Source organism: Erythrolamprus reginae, chromosome 2 (assembly GCF_031021105.1).
Source record: "Erythrolamprus reginae isolate rEryReg1 chromosome 2, rEryReg1.hap1, whole genome shotgun sequence".
Classification (NCBI taxonomy): Eukaryota; Metazoa; Chordata; class Lepidosauria; order Squamata; family Dipsadidae; genus Erythrolamprus; species Erythrolamprus reginae.
In genome coordinates this window covers 241,188,681-241,212,053 of record NC_091951.1, presented here as the reverse complement: position 1 = coordinate 241,212,053, position 23,373 = coordinate 241,188,681, and the positions used below count along the sequence as shown (strand labels likewise).

Below are 23,373 nucleotides of genomic sequence, written 5' to 3'. Positions count from 1 at the left end.
AAAAAATATTTAAAATTATAACTTCATGTTCTTACAATCAGACACATATATGGAATATACAACGGAATTAGCAATTAGGATGGCTTTTGGCAGGGGAGACAGTGATAAAAATGAATAATGAAAATGAATAAATGAATGTGCAGCTCCACCCCCACCCCTCAATCCAACAATTTTTCTTTAGGGATTTCAACTTGCATTTACTGTGAAAGTTAAATTGCGTGGTCATATAAGCAGGATAACGCAGCAGTTGGCGCTGCACTTATCTATGAACAAGTGGCGTTTACCAACGGGATTGAGCTATAAGATTTAATGGAGAGGCTAAACCAGGGGTCCCCAAACTTGGCAACTTTAAGACTTGTGAACTTCAACTCCCAGAATTCTCCAACCAGCATAGCTTGTGGACATAAAGACTTGTGGACTTCAACTCCCAGAATTCTCCAGCCAGCATGGGTGGCTGGAGAATTCTGGGAGCTGAAGTCCACAAGTCTTAAAGCTGCCAAGTTTTAAAACCTCCGGACTAAACAGAAACAAATAAGTGCGATTACTGCTATTCTACGTCTGACATCTCGCCTGGTAGATTAAAATTGGCATATATTAGGGAGAAATTGCCACCAGAAGGCACCGGGAAACCTCCCGTTTTATATCTAAGTGCACAACTCAGCCTCGCGCCCAGCCTTTGCAAACATCGGAACCGGCAGGGAGCAAAAAGCGCGTCCGCGTGAGATCGGGCCCACTTCCGCCGTCCAGCCGGCTGCGACTCTATGGTGCGGGGAGGGAGGGAGGGCCGTTTCGTTTCTGATAGGCTCCTCCGCGTTTTGTTTCTTCCGGGGTGGGCGGAGGCCTTGGACGATGATGGCGGACGAGGAAGACAGAGAGAGCCCGGAGGTTTGCACCCTTCGGCTGGGGACGGAAGCCGATGCCGCGGGAGATGGAGAGCTGCTGGAGTGCGGCGAGCCCTTGGACTCCGCTGGTTACGTGCTGTACAGGTAGGTAGGGCTCTCCTCGACCGCGGCAGAGCTCTCTGATGAGAACCCGTTTCCCCCTGGGCTCGGTTAACCTGATTTAACTTTCAATGGAAGAGGTCTGTATGGAGACTGTCAGTCATTCAGGTCATGGTGTTCCAAAGATGTTTTTTTTTCAAAAGGCAACTGGACTTTTTTTTTCTTTGAAGACGTTTCGTTTCCATCGGAAGAAGCTTCTTGGGAAGGAAGGAGGAGAGAGAGAGAGAGAAAGGAAATAAATAAATAAATGAGAAAATCCAGTTGCCTTTTGGAAAAAGCACCTTTTATGGAAGAATCTGTAGCTCAGGGTTGACCTGGCATTGTCCTTAATACTCTCTGAGCTCAGTTTGTTACTCGACCAGGTATTTATTTTATTTATTTATTTATTTATTTATTTTATTTGTCAAACATGTATAGGATAGTAGTAGTTTGTATAAACATAACATAAGTAAAAAGTAACAATAAAAAAGGACAATAGGACAGGGATGATAGGCACAATGGTGCACTTATGCACGCCCCTTACAGACCTCTTAGAAACAGGGAGAGTAGACAATCTACTCTGTGTAGACAATCTGTAGACAATCTAAGGTTAAAGTTTTTGTAGTTTGGGAAAGAAACCATAGAGTCAGGTAGTGCATTCCAGGCATTGATCATGCTATTGCTGAAGTTGTATTTTCTGCAGTCGAGTTTGGAGCAGTTTACATTTAGTTTAGGAATCTATTACATGCTCATGTATTGCTGTGGTTGACATCATCAGGTAACATCATCAATGTAGGATTTCACTTTGCTAATAATTTGGTGAAGGCTAGGTGTTTTAGAACATCCTTTATATTGCTAAATGTCCTTAACTGAGACGTAACTTTATTGCAAAGAACTTCACTTGGGAATTGATTGATGTTAATAGCCATCTAAAATCAAGTGAATAATCTCCCATTCGGAAATGTGGGGAGATGAAGAGAGGGTCAAGTCCACCTAGGAAAAGCTAACTTCTCTCTCCAGCCATTCATTACATTCCAAATCTGGGATCCAGGGATGCTTGTTCAGCATGGAAGAGAAATGTTTTTAACTTAAATAAATGTTGGAAAAAAACTGCAGTAAATATTCTTAGAGGATGCATAGTGTTTTGTTAAGTTTAAATGCTCAAATCCCCACCCCAAACATAAATTTCCTAGCCTGGTCTTCATCTGGTTCTCAATGGAGAATACTTTTTATAACTTGTTCTTCTCCACCCTCCAGAAAATAATGGTAGGTAGGTAGGTAGATAGGTAGATATGGCTATGGCTATGGCTATGGCTATGGCTGAAATATAGATGACATATAGATGATCTATTTATTTATTTATTTATTTATTTATTTATTGTTTAGATTTGTATGCCGCCCCTCTCCGAAGACTCTAGATATAGATACCCTGTTTCCCCCCCCAAATAAGACATCCCCTTATAATAAGCACAACTGGGCTTTTGAGTGTTATATATAAGTGCTTGGCCTTATTGCCAAGCGCTTTGACAGGGTCTTATTTTTGGGAAAATATGGTATAGATATAGACAGATAAATTGGTAGAAGTAAAACAAACAAATAGTGTAACTGATGATAATTGTTTAAATTGATCATGGATCAATTTTTATATACTTGTGCAATAGTTTTAAATTTATCGTTTTTGAATTGTTTTTACTTGTTGTGAGTCTCCAAAGTTATTTAGATGACAAATTGGATAAATAATGAGTCACAGTACTATTTATATACATACTGTCAATTTTCTTGGCTATATTGCTACATCAAGTTTATAGGGATGATTTTTAACTGTTATCCGCATCCTGCAACTTGATATTCCCCAAATGTATTAGACTACAAGTTCCAAACTGTCTTCTTTGTTAAATCCAACATATCAGCAAGGTACCTAGTTGGGGAAAAGACACATTTTCTATGTTTCTGCAGGTAGGGCTCCTTGTGATGTTGCATTCGTGCAGGTTTATAGAGAGCATAGTAATAGGAATGCTTAAAACATAACAAAGATTTGTTTTACATGACAAATTATTATTTTCCAATTGCAAGTACAATTTTCAGCAAGGATCTATCCTGTACTACAGCATACATGAACAACTCTTTGATATTTAGGAGATATCCTTCAACTATATATTTCCCTCAAATGTTCTTGTATTTGCTACCTGTTGACTGATTGTTTTCTTTACAGGAACAGGAAAGAATGGGCAGATATTGACCCTGTTCCTCAAGATGATGGGCCACATCCTGTTGTTCAGATCATATATAGTGAAAAATGTAAGTTTAGAAGAAGCTTGAGAGACTTATCAATTAGTAGGGAATAAATGGACCACCTAAATTTATCTTCTTAGCTGGTTTTACTCTACCTTGTATTCTTTTAGCCCAGGATCTGAGCTTGATGACATTGAGAGTTGAACTCTCAACATCATCATTCAGCATAGTGAAGGGATAGGGATTATAGTTCAGTAACAGTGTTATACCACTGTTCCTAATTTGTCTTCATGCCGTCTTTGCTTTTGGGATTTTCATTGTTACTCCATTGTAGTCTAATAAGTACTGGCTGACTCATTACTGAGCAGTGTAAATTAAAATTACAAATTTTTGAACACTGCTGTGGGAGCAAGTTCATCTGAACACTCTAAGGTTAGCTTTGGAATAAATCGTTGTATAATTGCATAATGCTCCATAAGTATCTGGAATTCTGCAGTGTGTTTTCCATTGGAATTCAGAGGTGAAGCAGATGATTAGATCATCAAGACATGAAAGAAAATAAGATTAAAACTGTGCTTGTTATAAACTATTACACGAGGTTGGAGTTAATTAAAAGTTACTCTACCTATTTATAAAATAATCCCAAAAGTATGAATGTCATACTTTAAAACTCAGTTCTGAAAGCTAGGTTGTTTTTCAACCAGTCAAATGTTAAGTGCAAAGAAATCAACAAAAGCAGATTATTTATTGCACCAGGAAATAATTACCGGTATATTGATGAAATGTACTATGTGATATTCAAAAGCATCAGAAGATTACAGGATTCTCACGCTTTGTGCAAATTTACTATTATCTGAGTAAATTTTTGACCTAGAATTCACTTTAAATGGAAAAAAGAAAGTTACTATGTAATTGGTGCCAAATGTCTGGAAACATATCAATATTTTTTCCTTCCAAAAACCATTTGAACATTTTCCCCTCAAAACTCTGATGCCCTTACTTTCATATGCCCTTACTTTCATTTTTATTGTGTGGTTATTCTAGTTGTGTGTTCCACTTGTTTCTGTATCTGTGGTATCAAAATGTCCATCAAAATCTCATCCAAGCATCTTACCCAATAGGAAAAGGATCTTTTTAATACTAAAGACAAAGCTGGACATAATAATAAATTGCACCAAAGTTGGTAAAGGATCCTTAACCCTAGGACAGACTTAATTTGGGTCCATCTGTGTGCAACATAAGAAAGAATGAAAATGAAATTTATGATGCTGTAATACATTGTTTATCTGCCATGACACACATTAGAACTCCATCTGTAGAAAACGTGAAGAAAATGTTTTTATTTTACATTGATTAGGAAGCAAGGATAAAAACATGTTTGAATCACACAATGTATAAAAATAGGGCTCTAAAAAAATTCTGACCACATTTGTAAATATGTTTGGGATACAAAATTTGACACCTTACCTCACAACCTCTTTTTTCCCCCAGTGTCTCAATTTGCATAACTTTGCTTTATATGAGGTTTTCAGTGAACAGAAACCTAACATATCATAAAGGGATATATGAATTTGCTCTTTGGGTTGTAATTCTATGCATTTTTTGGGAATACAGTAATACCTCGTCTTACGAACCTAATTGGTTCCGGAAGGAGGTTCGTAAGGCGAAAAGTTCGTAACACGAAACAATGCTTCCCCTAGGAAACAATATAAAAGCGATTAATGCGTGCAAGGGGGGCATGTTTCGGCCGACCAGGAAGGACGTCTTTGTGATGTCAAAGCTCCGCCCATGGAATTCCCTATTGGGATTCCCCACCTCTGTTTCAGCTTCAACTGTAACCTTCTGAAACAGCCGGGCGCTTCTCCGCGGCCTCCGGAACATAAACCCAAACCTTTGCCGAACTTCGGGGTTCGGGAGAACGCCGAGAAGCCCCCCGGCTGTTTCAGAAGGTGACAGCCGGGCGGCAGAACTTCTCGGCGGCCTCCCGAACCCGAAAAGTTCGGGTTCGGGTTTGGGAGAATGCCAAGAAGCCCCCTGACTGTTTTTAAAGGTGACAGCCAGGCGGCAGCCAGCAGAGCACCTTTTTGCGATCTGCGGTGGGTTCGTAAGTCGAAAAAAGTTCGTATGAAGAGGCAAAAAATTTCCGAACCCCCGGTTCGTATCTCTAAATGTTCATATCACGGGGGGTTCATATCACGAGGTACCACTGTATTATTACCTAACTTGCTTTGAGTGTACTCATGGTGATTTGAAATAAAGATGTGGGACAAGACCTTAGAAGAAAAATGGGATAGAAAACAAGATAAAAATAAAAGTAGCATGTCATAGAAGCAAATCTAGCTGCCTGTATTTAGTAAAGTTAAGAATTAAAAGTAGTTACAGTGTTCCCTCGATTTTCGCGGGGGATGCGTTCCGAGATCGCCCGCGAAAGTTGAATTTCCGCGAAGTAGAGATGCGGAAGTAAATACACTATTTTTGGCTATGAACAGTATCAAAGCCATCCCTTAACATTTTAAACCCCTAAATTGCAATTTCCCATTCCCTTAGCAACCATTTATATTATTACTCACCATGTTTCTTTATTAAAGTTTATTAAAAAAAATATTTATTAAAGGTAGATGAAAGTTTGGTGATGACATATGACGTCATCGGGCGGGGAAAACCATGGTATAGGGGGGGGAAACCGCAAAGTATTTTTTAATTAATATTTTTGAAAAACCGTGGTATAGACTTTTCGCGAAGTTTGAACCCGCGAAAATCGAGGGAACACTGTATTTTGAAAAAGAGTTTTCCGTTTTCTGGTATATAAGTGAATAGGCATAAGAGGATGAGGAGATGATTTTGAGATGGCGGAATTTGAAGGTGAGATCCAGGATCTTAGTGAGATATTAAAAGAGAGGATGCAGGGAAAAGATACAAAGAGTTGTAAAAGTAAGGACACCAATAATTTAGGCTAAATATGGGACATGAAGAAAAAACAGTTTTATATCTGAAAACGTAAGAGTAAATGTGGCAAAGGAAAGCCCAAAACTGATTTGACAAACTAATTTTTTCTCCCTAGTTAAAGATGTATATGATTACTTCCGGGCCGTTCTGCAACATGATGAAAGGAGTGAAAGAGCTTTCAAGTTAACAGGGGATGCCATTGAACTTAATGCTGCAAACTATACAGTATGGTATGTAGCAATCCTGAGATTTTTCTTGTTGTTGTTCTATTCCAAAATTCCAAAAGAAGAAAATTTACATTCAGATTAGTTACAAGTTGCCTTTTGTTTTGATGTTTGTAAACTTTTTATTTATTTGTTTGTGCCACCTATCCAAGTGATTCTAGGCATGAATGAATGAATTAATTCTCTCTCACACACACTATTTGGCCAAGTGTGATTAGGCACATAAGGAATTTGTCTCCAGTGCAGAAGATCTCAGAAAATGCAAAGAATAATCATTATTATTGTAATAATACCAATAAGAGGAGGGAGTAAAGAAAATGATGATGATGATGATGATGATGATGATGATGATGATGATGATGATACTACAGCTATGTTACATGAATAAATACTAAATGGTTTGTAGGTGATTTGTAGGTGGACCGCTTTACAATAAGTTTAGCAAGTGAACAAAATGCTATAAACATTACAAAATTACAAACGACTTACAACTTAGACAGGTTATAAAGCTAAGCCATAACACACAAAAAGCTTAATGATCCCCACAGTAACAAAGTTAGTGAAAATTAAAAATATTAAATGAACATACTGTTTAGTGCATAGTTATTTTCTTTCATTGACTGGGTTGTATTTATTTGTGGCTCCCGTTCCTCCTGATTGGACACTTTTTTAAGTCAAAAAGCTTATCTAGGAAATGTATTACTATTACCTTACAGCAGTAATTCATCAATATTAGACTGTCCTTAATGCTGTTAGACTGTAACTTCTGACATTCCTTAACCATTGTGGGCTTGAGTTGATAATTTGGTGAGTTCAGCCAGAAGTGATGGCCATCTCTGAAATGTAGCGAATGTAGCCATCTTCCCATCTTTACAGATCTTTTTTTTTCTTGGGGGGGTGGGGAGGTGTCTGATTCTCAAAGGAAAAAAAAATGCCCATCCAGAACTATTTATTTATTTGGAAATGATCAAGTTTGAAGCACTGACAGTAGTAGAGAGTAATATGGGGGAAGCAGCTGAACCCGGTTCAAGAATTCCTACCTCCTTCTTTTTCCCTGTAGGCATTATCGTAGGGTACTTCTGCAGTCCTTGAAGAAAGACTTAAGCGAGGAACTTGATTACATCACTGCTATCATTGAAGATCAGCCAAAGAATTACCAAGTCTGGTAAGTGTAGCTTCTTTGATAACGAAAGTTATTTCCTATGCATGTAAAATATTTGATTCCTTGTGTTTTTCTTCTGAATGCGTAGGGCAGAATTGTTACACACAGAGACAGTTAAGCAGAAGTTCAACAAAAAGTTATAATAAGAGTTCTTTAAGCTGTAGATTTTGTTGGTTCAATGATACTGATGGAGATAATAATCTGAGAAAATACTCCCCTTGTGGTGGTCGTGGTTTTTTGAAAGAAAAAGAAGAAGAAGACAATGGCAAGATATTATTATATTGGCTATGCTTTGTATATTGTGCTGCAACAGTGTGATGGAAATAATATTATTATTACTGCTGGAGCAAAACAAAGCACAGACTCATCAAAGATGCAGGGGCTGCATCTGCCAAGGAGAAAAGTATAGCAGAGAATCCACAACAACAACAGCTATTCTACTGCTGAGCTTTGTTAGATAATTTGTCTTTGTGTTTTTTATATGCGTGGGTATTCTCTCTTATGTACCATTGCCACACTTCTTGTGCAACAGGTTTTATTAGCCCTGTGATTATCAACTGAAGAGACAGTTTCAGTGGGTATGGCATATGTTTGTAAGCATTTCTGAGGTGTCAAATGATTGTTTGGGCAAGTGAAAGAGCTGTTGTAAAGCTATCACTACAAGGGAAAGTTTCTTACATCCAGTGTCAATTAAAATATACTGTATATACTTAGTGGATGCATGCCGATCATGTTTATTTATTATTTATTTATTATTTAGATTTGTATGCCGCCCCTCTCCGAGGACTCGGGGCGGCTCACAGCAGAGAAAAACAAATCATAAATAATCTGAATACATTTAAAACATTTAAGATTTAAAAAGAAACCCCATATAGTACATACACACTCACAAGCATACCATACACAATTTAAACATGCCCAGGGGGAGATGTCTTAGTTCCCCCATGCCTGACGGCAAAGGTGGGTTTTAAGGAGTTTACGGAAGGCAGGTAGAGTAGGGGCAGTTCTAATCTCCGGGGGGAGTTGGTTCCAGAGAGCCGGTGCCGCCACAGAAAAGGCTCTTCCCCTGGGGCCCGCCAACCGACACTGTTTAGTTGACGGGACCCGGAGAAGGCCCACTCTGTGGGACCTAATCGGTCGCTGGGATTCGTGCGGCAGGAGGCGGTCTCGGAGGTATTCTGGTCCGATGCCATGAAGGGCTTTAAAGGTCATAACCAACACTTTGAATTGTGACCGGAAATTGATCGGCAGCCAATGCAGACTGCGGAGTGATGGTGAAACATGGGCATACCTAGGTAAGCCCATGACTGCTCTCGCAGCTGCATTCTGCACGATCTGAAGTTTCCGAACACTTTTCAGAGGTAGCCCCATGTAGAGAGCATTACAGTAGTCGAACCTCGAGGTGATGAGGGCATGAGTGACTGTGAGCAATGAGTCCCAGTCCAGATAGGGCCGCAACTGGTGCACCAGGCGGATCTGGGCAAACGCCCCCCTCGCCACAGCTGAGAGATGGTTTTCTAATGTGAGCTGTGGATCGAGGAGGACGCCCAAGTTGCGGACCCTCTCTGAGGGGGGCAATGATTCCTCCCCCAGGGTGATGGACAGACAGATGGGATTGTCCTTGGGAGGCAGAACCCACAGCCACTCCGTCTTACCCATCCAGGCCCCAACAGCCTCCACGCACCGGCACATCACTTCCACCGCTTCGTTGACTGGGCATGGGGTGGAGATGTAAAGCTGGGTATCATCGGCATATTGATGATACCTCACCCCATGTCCTTGGATGATCTCACCCAGCGGTTTCATGTAGATGTTGAATAGCAGGGGGGAGAGGACCGACCCCTGAGGTACCCCACAAGGGAGCGACCTCGGAGCCGACCTCTGACCCCCCACTAACACCGACTGCGACTGGCCAGAGAGGTAGGAGGAGAACCACTGAAGAACAGTGCCTCCCACTCCCAACCCCTCCAGCCGGTGCAGAAGGATACCATGGTCGATGGTATCGAAAGCCGCTGAGAGGTCAAGAAGCACCAGGACAGAGGATAAACCCCTGTCCCGGGCCCGCCAGAGATCATCCATCAACGTGACCAAAGCGGTTTCCGTGCTGTAACTGGGCCTGAAGCCTGACTGCTGGGGGCCTAGATAATCGGCTTCTTCCAAGGACCACTGGAGTTGGAGTGCCACCACCTTCTCGACAACCTTCCCCATAAAGGGAAGGTTGGAGACTGGACGATAGTTATTAAGTACGGCTGGGTCCAGGGAGGGCTTCTTGAGGAGGGGGCGCACAAGCGCTTCTTTATAGAGAGTTGGAAAGACTCCCCTCCCCAAAGAAGCGTTGGTAATCTCCTGGGCCCAGCTCCGTGTCACCTCCCTGCTGGCCGAGACCAACCAGGAGGGACACGGATCCAGTAAACAGGTGGCGGGACTCACAACTCCAATGGCCTTGTCCACTTCATCAGGTGTCACCAGATCAAACTCTTCCCAGACAGGTGGACAAGTACGTGCCCCAGTCACCTCGACTGACTCGTTGTCAGTCGACTCTGTATTACAATTGGAGTCGAGATCAGCCCGGATCAGAGCGACTTTATCAGCGAAAAACGTGTTAAAATCCTCGGCACTGCTCTGCAAGGGCTCCCCAGCTCCCCCCTGGTTAAGAAGGGAGCGGGTGACCCTAAACAGAGCGGCCGGGCGGGATTCCGCTGATGCAATCAAGGCGGCATGGTACGCGCATCTTGCCGCCTTGAGCGCCACTTTGTAAGTCTTAATAAAAGCTCTTACAAGTGTTCGATCAGATTCGGACCTACTCTTCCTCCATCGCTTCTCTAGACGTCTCTTTTGGCGTTTCAACTCCCGGAGCTCCTCGTTGAACCATCGGGCTCTACGGGGTCTAGCGCCGCGGAGAGGTCGCAAAGGCGCAATCCGGTCAAGAGCCCCAACCGCAGCCCTGTTCCAGGCCTCAGCAAGGGACTCTGCCGAACTGTGGACGAGTGCCTCTGGAATAACCCCAAGCGCCGTCTGAAACCCCTCTGGGTCCATCAGGCGTCTGGGGCGGAACATCTTGATTGGTTCCGCCTCCCTGCGGGGAAGGATTGGAGCCAGGAAGTCAAGCCGTAGTAGAAAATGGTCAGACCATGACAAAGGCAACACTTCTAAGCCCCTTAGTCTCGGACCATTACTCAATTGCTCGGAAAGGAATACCATGTCAGGTGCGTGCCCTCCCTTGTGAGTCGGACCCTGTACTACTTGAGTCAGGTCCATGGCTGTCATGGTGGCCATGAACTCCTGTGCCAGCCCAGAGGTTTCGCCGAGTGACGGCAGGTTGAAGTCCCCCAGGACAATGAGTCCGGGGAACTCCACCGCCAACCCGGCTACCTCCTCGAGTAGCACAGGCAGGGCTTTTGACACGCAGCTGGGAGGCAGGTACGTGAGAAATAAGCCCACCTGAACCCCTAAGTCCAACTTCAGCAAGAGAGACTCGCAACCCGCAATTTCCGGAGCAATGAGTCTACGCATGTTGCCAAATGTTATAAGATCTCAACCTCTGCTGAGCTAATGATCCCTTTAATTCACACATTCAGTTAACCTGATTAGTGAATAAAATCAGTTTTGGGGTTGGCACAGAACACTTGATCATAAACCACTGAAATAAACTGAAGTTTGTCTAACCCACAAATACAGCATTTCGCAAAGTGTGGTCCTAGACTCCCAGGATCCTCCTGGGACAGGTGTCTGCAACCTGCGGGTCTGGAGCCGCATGCGGTTCTTTGGGCTCTCTGCTGTGGCTCCCTGTTGGGTAATCCCACCACTGGCTGGCCCTGGCCCTTGCTTTCCTCTCCCAGTCACTTCTTGCCTGGCCTGAGAAGGTAAGGGCAACAGTGGGGGATGGAGAAGCGGCCAGTGCTAATTCTCCAGCGCCTTAGACTTGCTGGAGCATTGTCTGGCCCTTGTTGGTGCTGGACATGCCTTGGTTCCTTGGGGAGAGATTCAATCTGCTCTCCACACCGAGATACTGGCCCAACCTGGCCGCAACCAACGCCAGCTATGCTAACATGAGGGCTGGCGGGGTATGAATGGGATCTGGGAGGAGAGGATGATGGAAAGGGTGTTTGCACAGTGGACTATTGCTGCCCGGAGGATGTTTTTCAATGAAAGCCACTGGCAGCACCATTCCACTGGAGTAAAGAAGCTCAGTGCAGTGGGAAAACGTGGCTTGCCCTGCCAAATTTCACATGCCCATCCTGAGGGTAAGGCTCAGAGAAAGCCAGAGCACCCTCACCAATGACGCTCAACCGTCAGCTGGTCTCCCCCTCTCTGTATCTCTCTCTTTCTCTGTGTTTCTCTCTCTCTCTCTCTCTGTATCTCTGTGTGTCTCCTCTCTCTCACTCTCTCTGTATCTCTCTCGGAAAGCCAAGGCTGGGCCAACCTGGTGAGCTTTCCTTGGGGCTCTTCGCTACTCCTTTTCTTTCATCTTGGCAACTTTTTAGAAATCCGGGCTGGCTGAGGAACGAGCATGAGCCGCATGTTTTGTTGTTTTAGAAAGAATTATAACATCATAATTTAGTCTGTGAGATTGGAATGCATTTTTTCATGCCGGAGCTGTAATGACAAAATCCAATGTGGAAGGAAAAATAAAAGAAATGTTGTTTTGAAAATTATAAGCCTGTAAAGCTTGTAATTGGTGCAGCCAGCCAGATCCCAGTCCAGGTCCAGAACAGAGACGAGAGGGAGTCTTCTTGGCAGGCGGTGGCAGCTTGGAACCTTCTCTGCTGGCTTTGCTATTGACTTTCTGGGGAAGCTAGCAGAGAAGACTGCAAATGATTGACATGCTTGGCCAATGGCTGTAAATTATGAACAAGCAACCAGATTGCAATTACAAAACACATGCTAACCACTGCTCTTTAACCTTCTTGATTTTTTTAGGCACCACCGGCGAGTTTTGGTAGAGTGGTTGAAGGACCCTTCACAAGAACTCGAATTTATTGCAAACATTCTTAGCCAGGATGCCAAGAATTACCACGCTTGGCAACACAGACAATGGGTCATTCAGGTATTTTCCTGTGGTTGTTATTAACAATTGCTCATTGTTAATCTGAGCAGGAAATGTATGGAAGGAAAAGTTGACGTTTTTGTTTTGCTTTATTTCCACCCCAAAAAAGGAACAAACAGCAGTTGTTCATTTATCTGTTGAGAAAGTGAAGGGATGTCTGGATGCTATCTGAATCCCATTACGTCATTTATAACAGAAGTTGAGGAAGTGATTCTGTGTGTTTTGATAATTGAATTAATGTGCTTCAGACAGATTAAGTTGTTAGTTCACATCTGTAATACTTTTCCCTATAAATGGTATACAAGTTATATAATAGGTATCTGACATTTAGTGTGTGGTTTATTTCATTTGAACATCTCAGATATGGTACCAAGGTGGACATGTTGTTGTTTACGTAATTGCTATAATTTATGGGAGAATGCATGTTCACTAACTGCTAAATCTATAATTGTATCAGTTAAAGTTAGAACTAATGGAAACGAGATAATTTTCCTGATACAGTGTCTTTGTATTTCTTTCAATTTTATATGTTTAGGAATTTAAACTGTGGGATGATGAATTGGAATATGTTGAGCAACTTTTGAAAGAAGATGTCAGAAATAATTCCGCCTGGAACCAAAGATACTTTGTGATTTCAAACACATCTGGTTACAATGATCCTGCTGTTCTAGAGAGAGAAATTCAGTATGTAATGTTTTAGTTGGTTTGATTCTCTGCCGTGAATGAATACAAGGGTATTATACAAGTATACATGCAGTGTATTTTATGGATAATTTTGTAGACATGTCCCCAGAGAACTTTAGAATTCTTTTGCTAACGTAAGCATTGTGTAACTGTAGTTTGGGGTTATGGCCACTTCAGTTTTCCAATTACAACTTCATATAGCCACATCCCAAAAGAGAGGTAGTCCAAAACTGTAGAACTACAAAATATATTGTAAGAAAATCCCTAGCATTCTGGAAAGTACTCTTAAGAGCGGCCAATTAAACTCATGGAATTGGAAAGAAATGGGCGGGGGGACCAAACTTGGGAAGATAGTGTGGTATCTGGCATTTTCAACATAAACGTCATATGGTAACAATGACTTTCTTAACTTCTTTTTGTTTAAAAAAATTGAAATACTTAATGGGCATTATGTACCTTGTGATATAAATCTACTTGATGTATGGTTTCTCTCTCCTGTATCTATATATGAAGTGCTTTGAGTTGAAAAAGTATCATTAGGAATAACTCTAAACAAAAATTGTCCAAAGTATGGAACAGAACAGCTCTATGGATTATTGCATTAGTGGAATAAACCTTAAAACATTTCCATGATAAGGAACTAGGTGAATTTAAAACAAGTCCTTTTTTCTTTTGTGTTTTAATAATACAGTAATAATCCCTGCTGAGTACTATCTGGGTTAAAATTATCCAGATATTGTTTAAAAAATATTAAACTATGGCCAACCAAAGACAGTAAGGATGGAATTGTGCCTACTATTGGCTAAAGCAGCCTTCAAATCTCCATAAATTGGAGGATGTTTTTAAGGAAACCACAAGGTGACAGATTCCCTAAAGCATGTGCAAAATTATCTGGATTTCTGTTCTAAACTTAGAATATTTTATGTCTAATATCCATAAACAAAATCAGTGTTTTACTCAATAATAGCTTGATATGCCATTCAGGATTTATGCTTCCTTGACATATATATGGTTGTTCCATAGTTTCCATATCCAGTTTGTTTTTTATTTTCAGGTACACCCTAGAAATGATCAAGATGGTACCTCATAATGAAAGTGCCTGGAACTACCTGAGAGGGTGAGATTGTTTTACTTACATGTTTAATTTGCAACAGTACGTTGCAAATTTAATGCAGATAAAGAAAGGTAGAGTTTGGTACCCAGGATTCAGACAGGAATATTACTGCTTTATTATTGTTGTTAAGTTTTTAAAAATCTTTTTGATTGTTAAAAAGAAAAGCTTGAAAATATGTAACCAAGCAGAAGCCATAAAACCACTATTTTTGCTTCACTAAACAAAATGTTTTCTGATGGTAAGAGGAGATGCAAATTTCTTGCCCTCTCTGAAGACTGGCAAATCGAGAAAGAAACTCTTCAAAAATGTCATTTTAGTATTTTATGTTTTTATAGAGTTTCCTTCCCTGGGATTTTTCTGGAACCATACACAGGATTTTGTTCTGTATGAAAAGGGTTTTTCCATAGAAGAAATTATAAATACACTTATTCATAGAATTATTATTATTATTTTATTATTATTTATTGGATTTGTATGCCGCCCCTCTCCGGAGACTCGGGGCGGCTAACAGCAATAATAAAACAGCATATAATAATAATCCAATACTAAAAACAGTTAAAAATCCATTATTATAAAAACCAAACCTACATACAGACATACCATGCATAAAATTGTAAAGGCCTAGGGGGAAAGAGTATCTTAGTTCCCCCATCCCTGGTGGCAGAGGTGGGTTTGAAGCAGCTTATGAAAGGCAAGGAGGGTGGGGGCAATTCTAATATCTGGGGGGAGTTGGTTCCAGAGGGCCGGGGCCACCACAGAGAAGGCTCTTCCCCTGGGTCCCACCAAGCGACATTGTTTAGTTGACGGGACCCGGAGAAGACCCACTCTGTGGGACCTAACTGGTCGCTGGGATTCGTGCAGCAGAAGGCGGTCCCTGAGATAATCTGGTCCGGTGCCATGAAGGGCTTTATAGGTCATAACCAACACTTTGAATTGTGACCGGAAACTGATCGGCAACCAATGCAGACTGCGGAGTGTTGGTGTAACATGGGCACATTTGGGAAAGCTTGCTAACAGTTCCAATAAAAGGAACTTACAAAGCAAGTAGTACCAGATTATTATACTGGTTAAGGTGCTGATCTAGAAAGTGACCATGAGGTCAAGTCCTGCTTTAGGGAAGTCTGTTGAGTGACTTTCAGCCAGTCATTCTCTCTCAGCTTAACCCAGAGGTCTTCAAACTTGGCAACTTTAAGATTTGCGAACTTCAACTCCCAGCTATGCTGGCTGGAGAATTCTGGGAGCTGAAGTCCACAAGTCTTAAAGTTGCCAAGTTTGAAGACTTCTGGGTTAACCCAAGTCATAGGGAAGTCGTTATGGGAAAAATAGGAGGCGAGAGCATTATCACCTTCAGTATAAAATAAAGATGAGATGTAAATTGCACAACAAATAAAAATAAATGTGTAACTAGCTAACAGATCAGAACATGATTTTTTAAAAATGCGTTGCTTTAAAAAAAATACATTTTATTGTTTGTTTGTTTGTTTATTAAATTTGTAACCCACCCCTCTCCGTAGACTCGGGGCGGCTCACAGCAATGGCAGAGAACAATGTAAAATACAAATCTAATATTTAAAAATCTAAAAACCCATAATTTAAAAAACATACACACAACATACCATACATAAACTATATAGGCCTGGGGAAGATGTCTCAATTCCCCCCATGCCTGATGGCAGAGGTGGGTCTTTTATTAGGTTATAAGATGATATAAAATACAAAAATAAATAGGGCAGTGGGGAGAAAAGGGGAGAAGAGAAGTGAGGAAGGGCTGGGGGAGAAGGAAAAAAAAGTGTTGACTTTCAACACCTTCTGTTGCAATAAAATAAAGCATTAACATCAAACCTCAGCTTTTTGCTTTTTCACAGTTAAAAATGCATTGCTTTTTTTAATATTGGGTAGGTGGTAGCCTTTCCATAGCCAAACCATAGTATAAGTACTTTTAATGCTTAAAATACTGCAGTAATGTAGCTGGCTAATTTTAGGCCCTGGATTTAATGGTCCTTCCATTAAAAGATCGCATTTCGTCCCCTAATGCATCCCTCAGAAATTGCAGCAAGTGGGCAGAAGAAGTTCTGTCCATGAGGAAAGATAAGGTTTGCTTTGAGAGTTGAATGAAGGATGAGGGAAAAGCACAGCTGCTTCATTTTAATTAAAACACCAAATAACACTCTGCTTGATTTCATTACATCCTTTGTGTTCTTCCGACTGCCGCTATTAAAATGAGCAAGCAGAGCATGAGACCGGAGCTAGGATCTCCATGTTTCTAGAACGTTTACATTTTTTTTTTAAAAGGCAAGATGATTAAAATTTAATACGATGTTCATTAACCTTTTTTTGTTTCAGGATTTTGCAAGATCGTGGCCTTTCAAAATATCCAGATCTGCTGGAACAGCTACTGGAATTGCAGCCAAGTCATAATTTCCCTTATCTAATTGCCTTTTTGGTGGATATATATGAAGACATGTTAGAAAACCAGTGTGAAAACAAGGAAGACACTCTCAGCAAAGCATTAGAGGTTAGTTCTTTAAAGCTTAAGGTTCTTTATAGTAACCATCCCCCACCTGGAGTCCTTAACAGAAGTTATAGCAAATTGTATTAGTTTATCAAAATATAAAATATAATAGAAAATAATGGGAAAAGTGTAGAGCAAAGGAAAAAAATGAAAGAAAAAGTATTGTCTTCCAGCTCTTTTTTGGTGCAGTCGAATAGCACCAAATCTCAATTTTTTGCTGTATATAGGTTACTTTATATAGTAAAGTTTGTTGTTATAGGGATGGCTACAGTTGTAGTTAAAATGATGGAGACTCTTCAAAAAGAGGATAAATCAGCACCTAAGGCCCAGGAGATTACCAACGCTTCCTTGGGGAGGGGAGTTTTTCCATCACTCTATAAAGAAGCGCTTGTGCGCCCCCTCCTCAAGAAGCCCTCCCTGGACCCAGCCGTGCTTAATAACTACCGTCCAGTCTCCAACCTTCCCTTCATGGGGAAGGTTGTTGAGAAGGTGGTGGCACTCCAACTCCAGCGGTCCTTGGAAGAAGCCGATTATCTAGGTCCCCAGCAGTCTGGATTCAGGCCCGGCTACAGCACGGAAACTGCTTTGGTCGTGTTGATGGATGATCTCTGGCGGGCCCGGGACAGGGGCTTGTCCTCTGTCCTGGTGCTCCTTGACCTCTCAGCGGCTTTCGATACCATCGACCATGGTATCCTTCTGCGCCGGCTGGAGGGGTTGGGAGTGGGAGGCACTGTCCTTCAGTGGTTCTCCTCCTACCTCTCTGGTCGGTCGCAGTCGGTGTTAGTGGGGGGTCAGAGGTCGACCTCTAGGTTTCTCCCTTGTGGGGTGCCTCAGGGGTCGATCCTATCCCCCCTGCTATTTAATATCTACATGAAACCGCTGGGTGAGATCATCCAAGGGCATGGGGTGAGGTATCATCAATACGCTGATGATACCCAGTTGTACATCTCCACCCCATGTCCAGTCAACGAAGCAGTGGAAGTGATGTGCCGGTGCCTGGAGGCTGTTGGGGCCTGGATGGGTGTCAACAAACTCAAACTCAACCCAGACAAGACGGAGTGGCTGTGGGTTTTGCCTCCCAAGGACAATTCTATCTGTCCGTCCATTACCCTGGGGGGGGAATTATTGACCCCCTCAGAGAGGGTCCGCAACTTGGGCGTCCTCCTTGATCCACAGCTCTCATTAGAGAAACATCTTTCAGCTGTGGCGAGGGGGGCGTTTGCCCAGGTTCGCCTGGTGCGACAGTTGCGGCCCTATTTGGACCGGGAGTCACTGCTCACGGTCACTCATGCCCTCATCACCTCGAGGCTCGACTACTGTAACGCTCTCTACATGGGGCTACCTTTGAAAAGTGTTCGGAAACTTCAGATCGTGCAGAATGCAGCTGCGAGAGCAATTATGGGCGTCTCTAAGTATGCCCATATCACTCCAACACTCCGCAGTCTGCATTGGTTGCCGATCAGTTTCCGGTCACAATTCAAAGTGTTGGTTATGACCTATAAAGCCCTTCATGGCACCGGACCAGAATATCTTCGGGACCGCCTCCTGCCGCACGAATCCCAGCGACCGGTTAGGTCCCACAGAGTCGGCCTTCTCCGGGTCCCGTCGACCAAACAATGCCGTCTGGCGGGACCCAGGGGAAGAGCCTTCTCTGTGGGGGCCCCGACCCTCTGGAACCAGCTCCCCCCTGAGATTAGGATTGCCCCCACCCTCCCTGCCTTTCGTAAACTCCTTAAGACCCACCTCTGCCGTCAGGCATGGGGGAACTAAACATCTCCCCCTTGCCCATGTTGTTTTGCCATTGATTGATTGACTGTGTGTCTGTTTTTATATACATTGGGATTGTTATAAATTTATTAATTTTAAACTGTAATTAGATTGGTGGGCATTGGATTTGTTATTTGTTATTATGTACTGTTTTATTGTTGTTGTGAGCCGCCCCCAGTTTGCGGAGAGGGGCGGCATATAAATCCAATAAATCTAATCTAATCTAATCTAAAAACCAATACCTTATTGGACCCAAACCAGCAAGGCAGATCATGTCAGACTAATCTCATTTATTTCTTTGACTATGTCACAAAGGTGTTGCATGAAGGTGGTGCCGTGGATATTGCCTATCTGGACTTCAGCAAAGCCTTTGATACGGTTCCACATAAAGAGCTGATAGATAAGTTAGTGAAGATTGGACTTAATCCCTGGATAGCTAAGTGGATTTGCAGCTGGCTGAAGCATAGACATCAGAGAGTTGTTGTTAATGGCGAGTATTCTGAGCAGAGACTGGTTACAAGCGGTGTGCCACAAGTATCTGTTCTGGGTCCTATTGTTTTTAATATGTTTGTGAGCGACATAGGGGAAGGTTTGGTAGGGAAGGTTTGCCTATTTGCCAATGACTTTAAAGTGCGCAATAGGGTTGATATTCCTGGAGGTGTCTGTAATATGGTAAATGATTTAGCTTTACTAGATAAATGGTCAAAGCAATGGAAACCACAGTTTAACGTTTCCAAATGTAAAATAATGCACTTGGGGAAAAGGAATCCTCAATCTGAGTATTGTATTGGCAGTTCTGTGTTAGCAAAAACTTCAGAAGAGAAGGATTTAGGGGTAGTGATTTCTGACAGTCTCAAAATGGGTGAACAGTGTGGTCAGGCGGTAGGAAAAGCAAGTAGGATGCTTGGCTGCATAGCTAGAGGTATAACAAGCAGGAAGAGGGAGATTGTGATCCCTCTATATAGAGCGGTGGTGAGACCACATTTGGAAAACTGTGTTCAGTTTTGGAGATCTCACATACAAAAAGATATTGACAAAATTGAACGGGTCCAAAGACGGGCTACAAGAATGGTGGAAGGTCTTAAGCATAAAACTTATCAGGAAAGACTTAATGAACTCAATCTGTGTAGTCTGGAGGACAGAAGGGAAAGGGGGGACATGATCGAAACATTTAAATATGTTAACGGGTTAAATAAGGTCCAGGAGGGAAGTGTTTTTAATAGGAAAGTGAACACAAGAACAAGGGGACACAATGTGAAGTTAATTGGGGGAAAGATCAAAAGCAACATGAAAAAATATTATTTTACTGAAAGTAGTAGATCCTTGGAACAAAATTCCAGCAGACATGGTTGGTAAATCCACAGTAACTGAATTTAAACATAATTTAAGATTTTCAATCTGAAAACTTATTTGAACAGTGCTATCAACATTCTTAGAAAACATATTCCTGACATATTCTTAGTATTTACAAGCTAAATATGTGGAGAACAAGAAAATGGAAGTGAAATTAACATAGATAAAAAGATAGAATATTCATTGCAACTGAAGCTGATTTTGATATGCTATTATTAAATAATGTATGCAGATATTTTATACTGGCAGTACTAAATAAGATGATGAGTATGATAATTCTTCTCACTTTAGCTAGGTAGTTAAAAATTGCAATCTTCTAGCGTAATATTGGTACCCAAGTGATCCAATTATATACTGCTCAAAAAAATAAAGGGAACACTCAAATAACACATCCTAGATCTGAATGAATGAAATATTATCATTGAATATTTTATTTGCACAGCTATTCCATTTGTACAACAGTATGTGAAATTGATGGTCAATCTGTGTTGCTTCCCAAGTGGACAGTTTGATTTCACAGAAGTTTGGTTTATTTGGAGTTATGTTGTGTTGTTTAAGTGTTCCCTTTATTTTTTTGAGCAGTGTATTTCAAACAACTTTGTGCCACCCTTTTCATTGTAGATACTTTATTTTGTTCACCCTAACCCAAATCAATTAAGCTGGTTTAATTTATTATTATAAGCATTATAAGAAGTTTTAGGGACTGAACTGAAAGGAGACTGGAATAAGACAGTTAAATATTTAATAATGAAGAATTCAGAGTGAATACTGTTACCCAGTTCACTGGCTTTATTGTTTACTCCTTCAGATTTAATTTACTGTATAAGACACAGTACTGTATATAAATTTTAATTACTGTATAATGTTTAGTAGTGTCTCCTGCTTTACTATAAGGTCTCAATACACCCTCCCTCTTCTCCCTCCCTCCATTATTCTGTAAAATACTGTGCATACTGAAGGGAACTAAATACTGTATAAGTAAAACTGTAATTTTCCTTTTTTTAGTTGTGTGAAATCCTCGCTAAGGAAAAAGACATTATACGGAAAGAATACTGGGGATATATTGGAAGATCCCTTAAGAATAAATACAGCCCAAATGAGGAACAGACTGTGCCAACAGAAAATGATCAGCATTAATTTCATGCAAAGGAGAAAAGATACAACATTCAGCTTCTGTGCATTTTACAAAATCTCTAAACTAGGCTGGCAATTAATAGTGTTCCCCTTCTTTCCAAAATATGTTGTAACTATACATTAATTACGGAGGTATTGCTTCTAACCACATTGAGAGTGCAAAGCATTCTGCATAACAAACTGACCCATGGTTATTGCTGCTAAACACATGAGCTATGGGGTAATTATAAAGCACTGCATTGAAAAAACCAATTTGTAATTACCTGATTTGTATCAGAAAAAACTAAATTTGTTGTTCTATTTGGTACATGAATAACACTGTACAAGCAATTCTGCTATCCTAAATTTTAAAGCAACCCTTCTTCTCATAAAGTAAGTGCATGTGAGTCTCTGAATGTATTTGGATTGGACTGCAGAGATCTACTGTGAACGTACAGGCTAATTTAAGTTAGAGTACGAAGAATATGCAGTTGTATATTGGAGCAGCTATGCAACACTATGTTTTCATTGTATCCAACTAGTGCCATCAATAATTTGTCATAAAGATATAAATGCTGTACTTGTATAAGAATTTAATGGCTTTGTTCTATTTTCTAGAGCAAGGATGTCGGAATGGGGCCATAGTGAGTGTTTTCAGTGTGGCCATGGCTCTGTATAGATTAACCTGTATATCTACAGTGGAAATAGTTTTTGACAATAGTTGATCTAGTTAAAAGTCTTTATCGCTGTTTTCATGGCTGGTTTCTTGCAAGTGGAGAATATTTGCACCTTGGAATGTATTTAAGACAGAGATATCTATATCTGCACATACACACGTAGAATTCATTATTTTAATATTTAAAACCAATTGACCAATACCATAATAATTGTTTCAAGTTTTTTTTTCAGTTGTCTCTGAATCTAGGATGGCTAGATTAGGTTGGTCCTGCATTCAGATTTATTTTTAAAAATAATTTAATTATTTTGAAAACCACTGCAAATTTAGAAGATTAAAACTGAAACAAATTAAAAACACACAAAACTCCATCTATTTTTACTACATGAATTCAATAGGGATTCAACATAATCTTCTACAAGCTAAGTAACCAAAGTACTTTTTGTCACTGAACTTGTCAGTTTTGCTTTTTTTTTCATTCATGTTCTTAAATCTTGAGCACTTTTCTTCCTGTTTATGAAGAATTGTAAAAACTTTTTTTGTGAAATAAACTGAACAAATATTAAACCTTTCTTCAATTTATAGCTACCCGTAAATAGATAATTTAATAAAAATAAATGAGAATGTTACTTGGATCAATTTCTTATGGAGAAATTGATCTACTTTACTTGGGAAGCCTCGTATGCTTTTATTTTGAAGCAGTAAACATAAGTTGTCCTTGACTTATAGCCCTAATTGATCCAAAAAAATTTGTTGCTAAGTGTAACATTTGGTAACTGAGTTTTACGACCCTTCTTATTACAGTTAGTAAGTGAGTCATTGCAGTTGTTAAGTTATTAACATGTTGTTAAGTGAATCTGGCTTCTCCATTGACTTGACTTGTCAGAGAGTTTCAAAAGGTGATCACATGACTCCAGGACACTATACCCATGATAAATATAAGTCAATTACCAAGTGTCTGAATTTTGATCCATGACTCGGGGATAATACAACATTATGCAACATCATAAATGAAAAATAAGTCACTTTTTTCAGTGCTATTGTAATTTTGAACAGTCACTAAATAGATTGTTGTAAATTGAGACCTACCGTGTTTCTCCGAAAATACAGTAAGACAACCAGAAAATAAGCCCTAGCCTATTTTTAGCCTGCTCCTAATATAAGCCCTACACCAAAATAAGCTCTAGTTAAGGTCAATGGAGACAGTGAACATGCAGTCTGCAGCGCAGGTGAGTTACCTATCCAAGCAACAGATAGAGGCAGAGGCATGGGGGGAAGGCAGGCAATCCAGACATGCTACATAGGTCATGGGAAAGCCTAGAGTAGGTGGACTGGAGCAAGTGGGCAGCTCACCTCCACACGGTGGCACTGAGAGCAGGTGGAGGCAGAGGCATGGGAGGGGTGGGGGAGACAGGCAATCTGGATACTCTGTACAGGCCACGGGAAAGCCAACTGTAGGTGAGGCCATGGGAGGGTCATCTTTGTGCAGCAGAGACATGGCAGGAAGGCAGGTGATTCTGTCATACCATACTGACCATTCGAAAGAGAAGAATCTGCCCAGAG

At 41.0% G+C, this 23,373-nt stretch overlaps 1 protein-coding gene across 1 annotated transcript; it reads left to right on the top strand.

Annotated features, from left to right (window-relative positions):
- The first annotated feature begins 812 nt into the window (after window positions 1-812).
- On the top strand, window positions 813-22,377 carry FNTA (farnesyltransferase, CAAX box, subunit alpha). The gene is made up of 9 exons (XM_070742332.1): window positions 813-986; window positions 3,193-3,278; window positions 6,274-6,388; window positions 7,443-7,547; window positions 12,465-12,591; window positions 13,127-13,275; window positions 14,330-14,392; window positions 16,733-16,904; window positions 21,027-22,377. The coding sequence occupies exons 1-9, from the start codon at window positions 850-852 to the stop codon at window positions 21,156-21,158; spliced, it is 1,086 nt and encodes a 361-aa protein (XP_070598433.1). The 5' UTR covers window positions 813-849; the 3' UTR covers window positions 21,159-22,377.
- The last annotated feature ends 996 nt before the right edge of the window (window positions 22,378-23,373 follow it).

Coding starts and splice junctions, on each gene's coding strand:
- FNTA (XM_070742332.1), top strand. CDS start 850: ATGATGGCGGACGAGGAAGACAGAGAGAGCCCGGAGGTTTGCACCCTT. Junction 3,279..6,273: donor GATCATATATAGTGAAAAAT/GTAAGTTTAGAA, acceptor TTTTCTCCCTAG/TTAAAGATGTATATGATTAC. Junction 7,548..12,464: donor CCAAAGAATTACCAAGTCTG/GTAAGTGTAGCT, acceptor TGATTTTTTTAG/GCACCACCGGCGAGTTTTGG.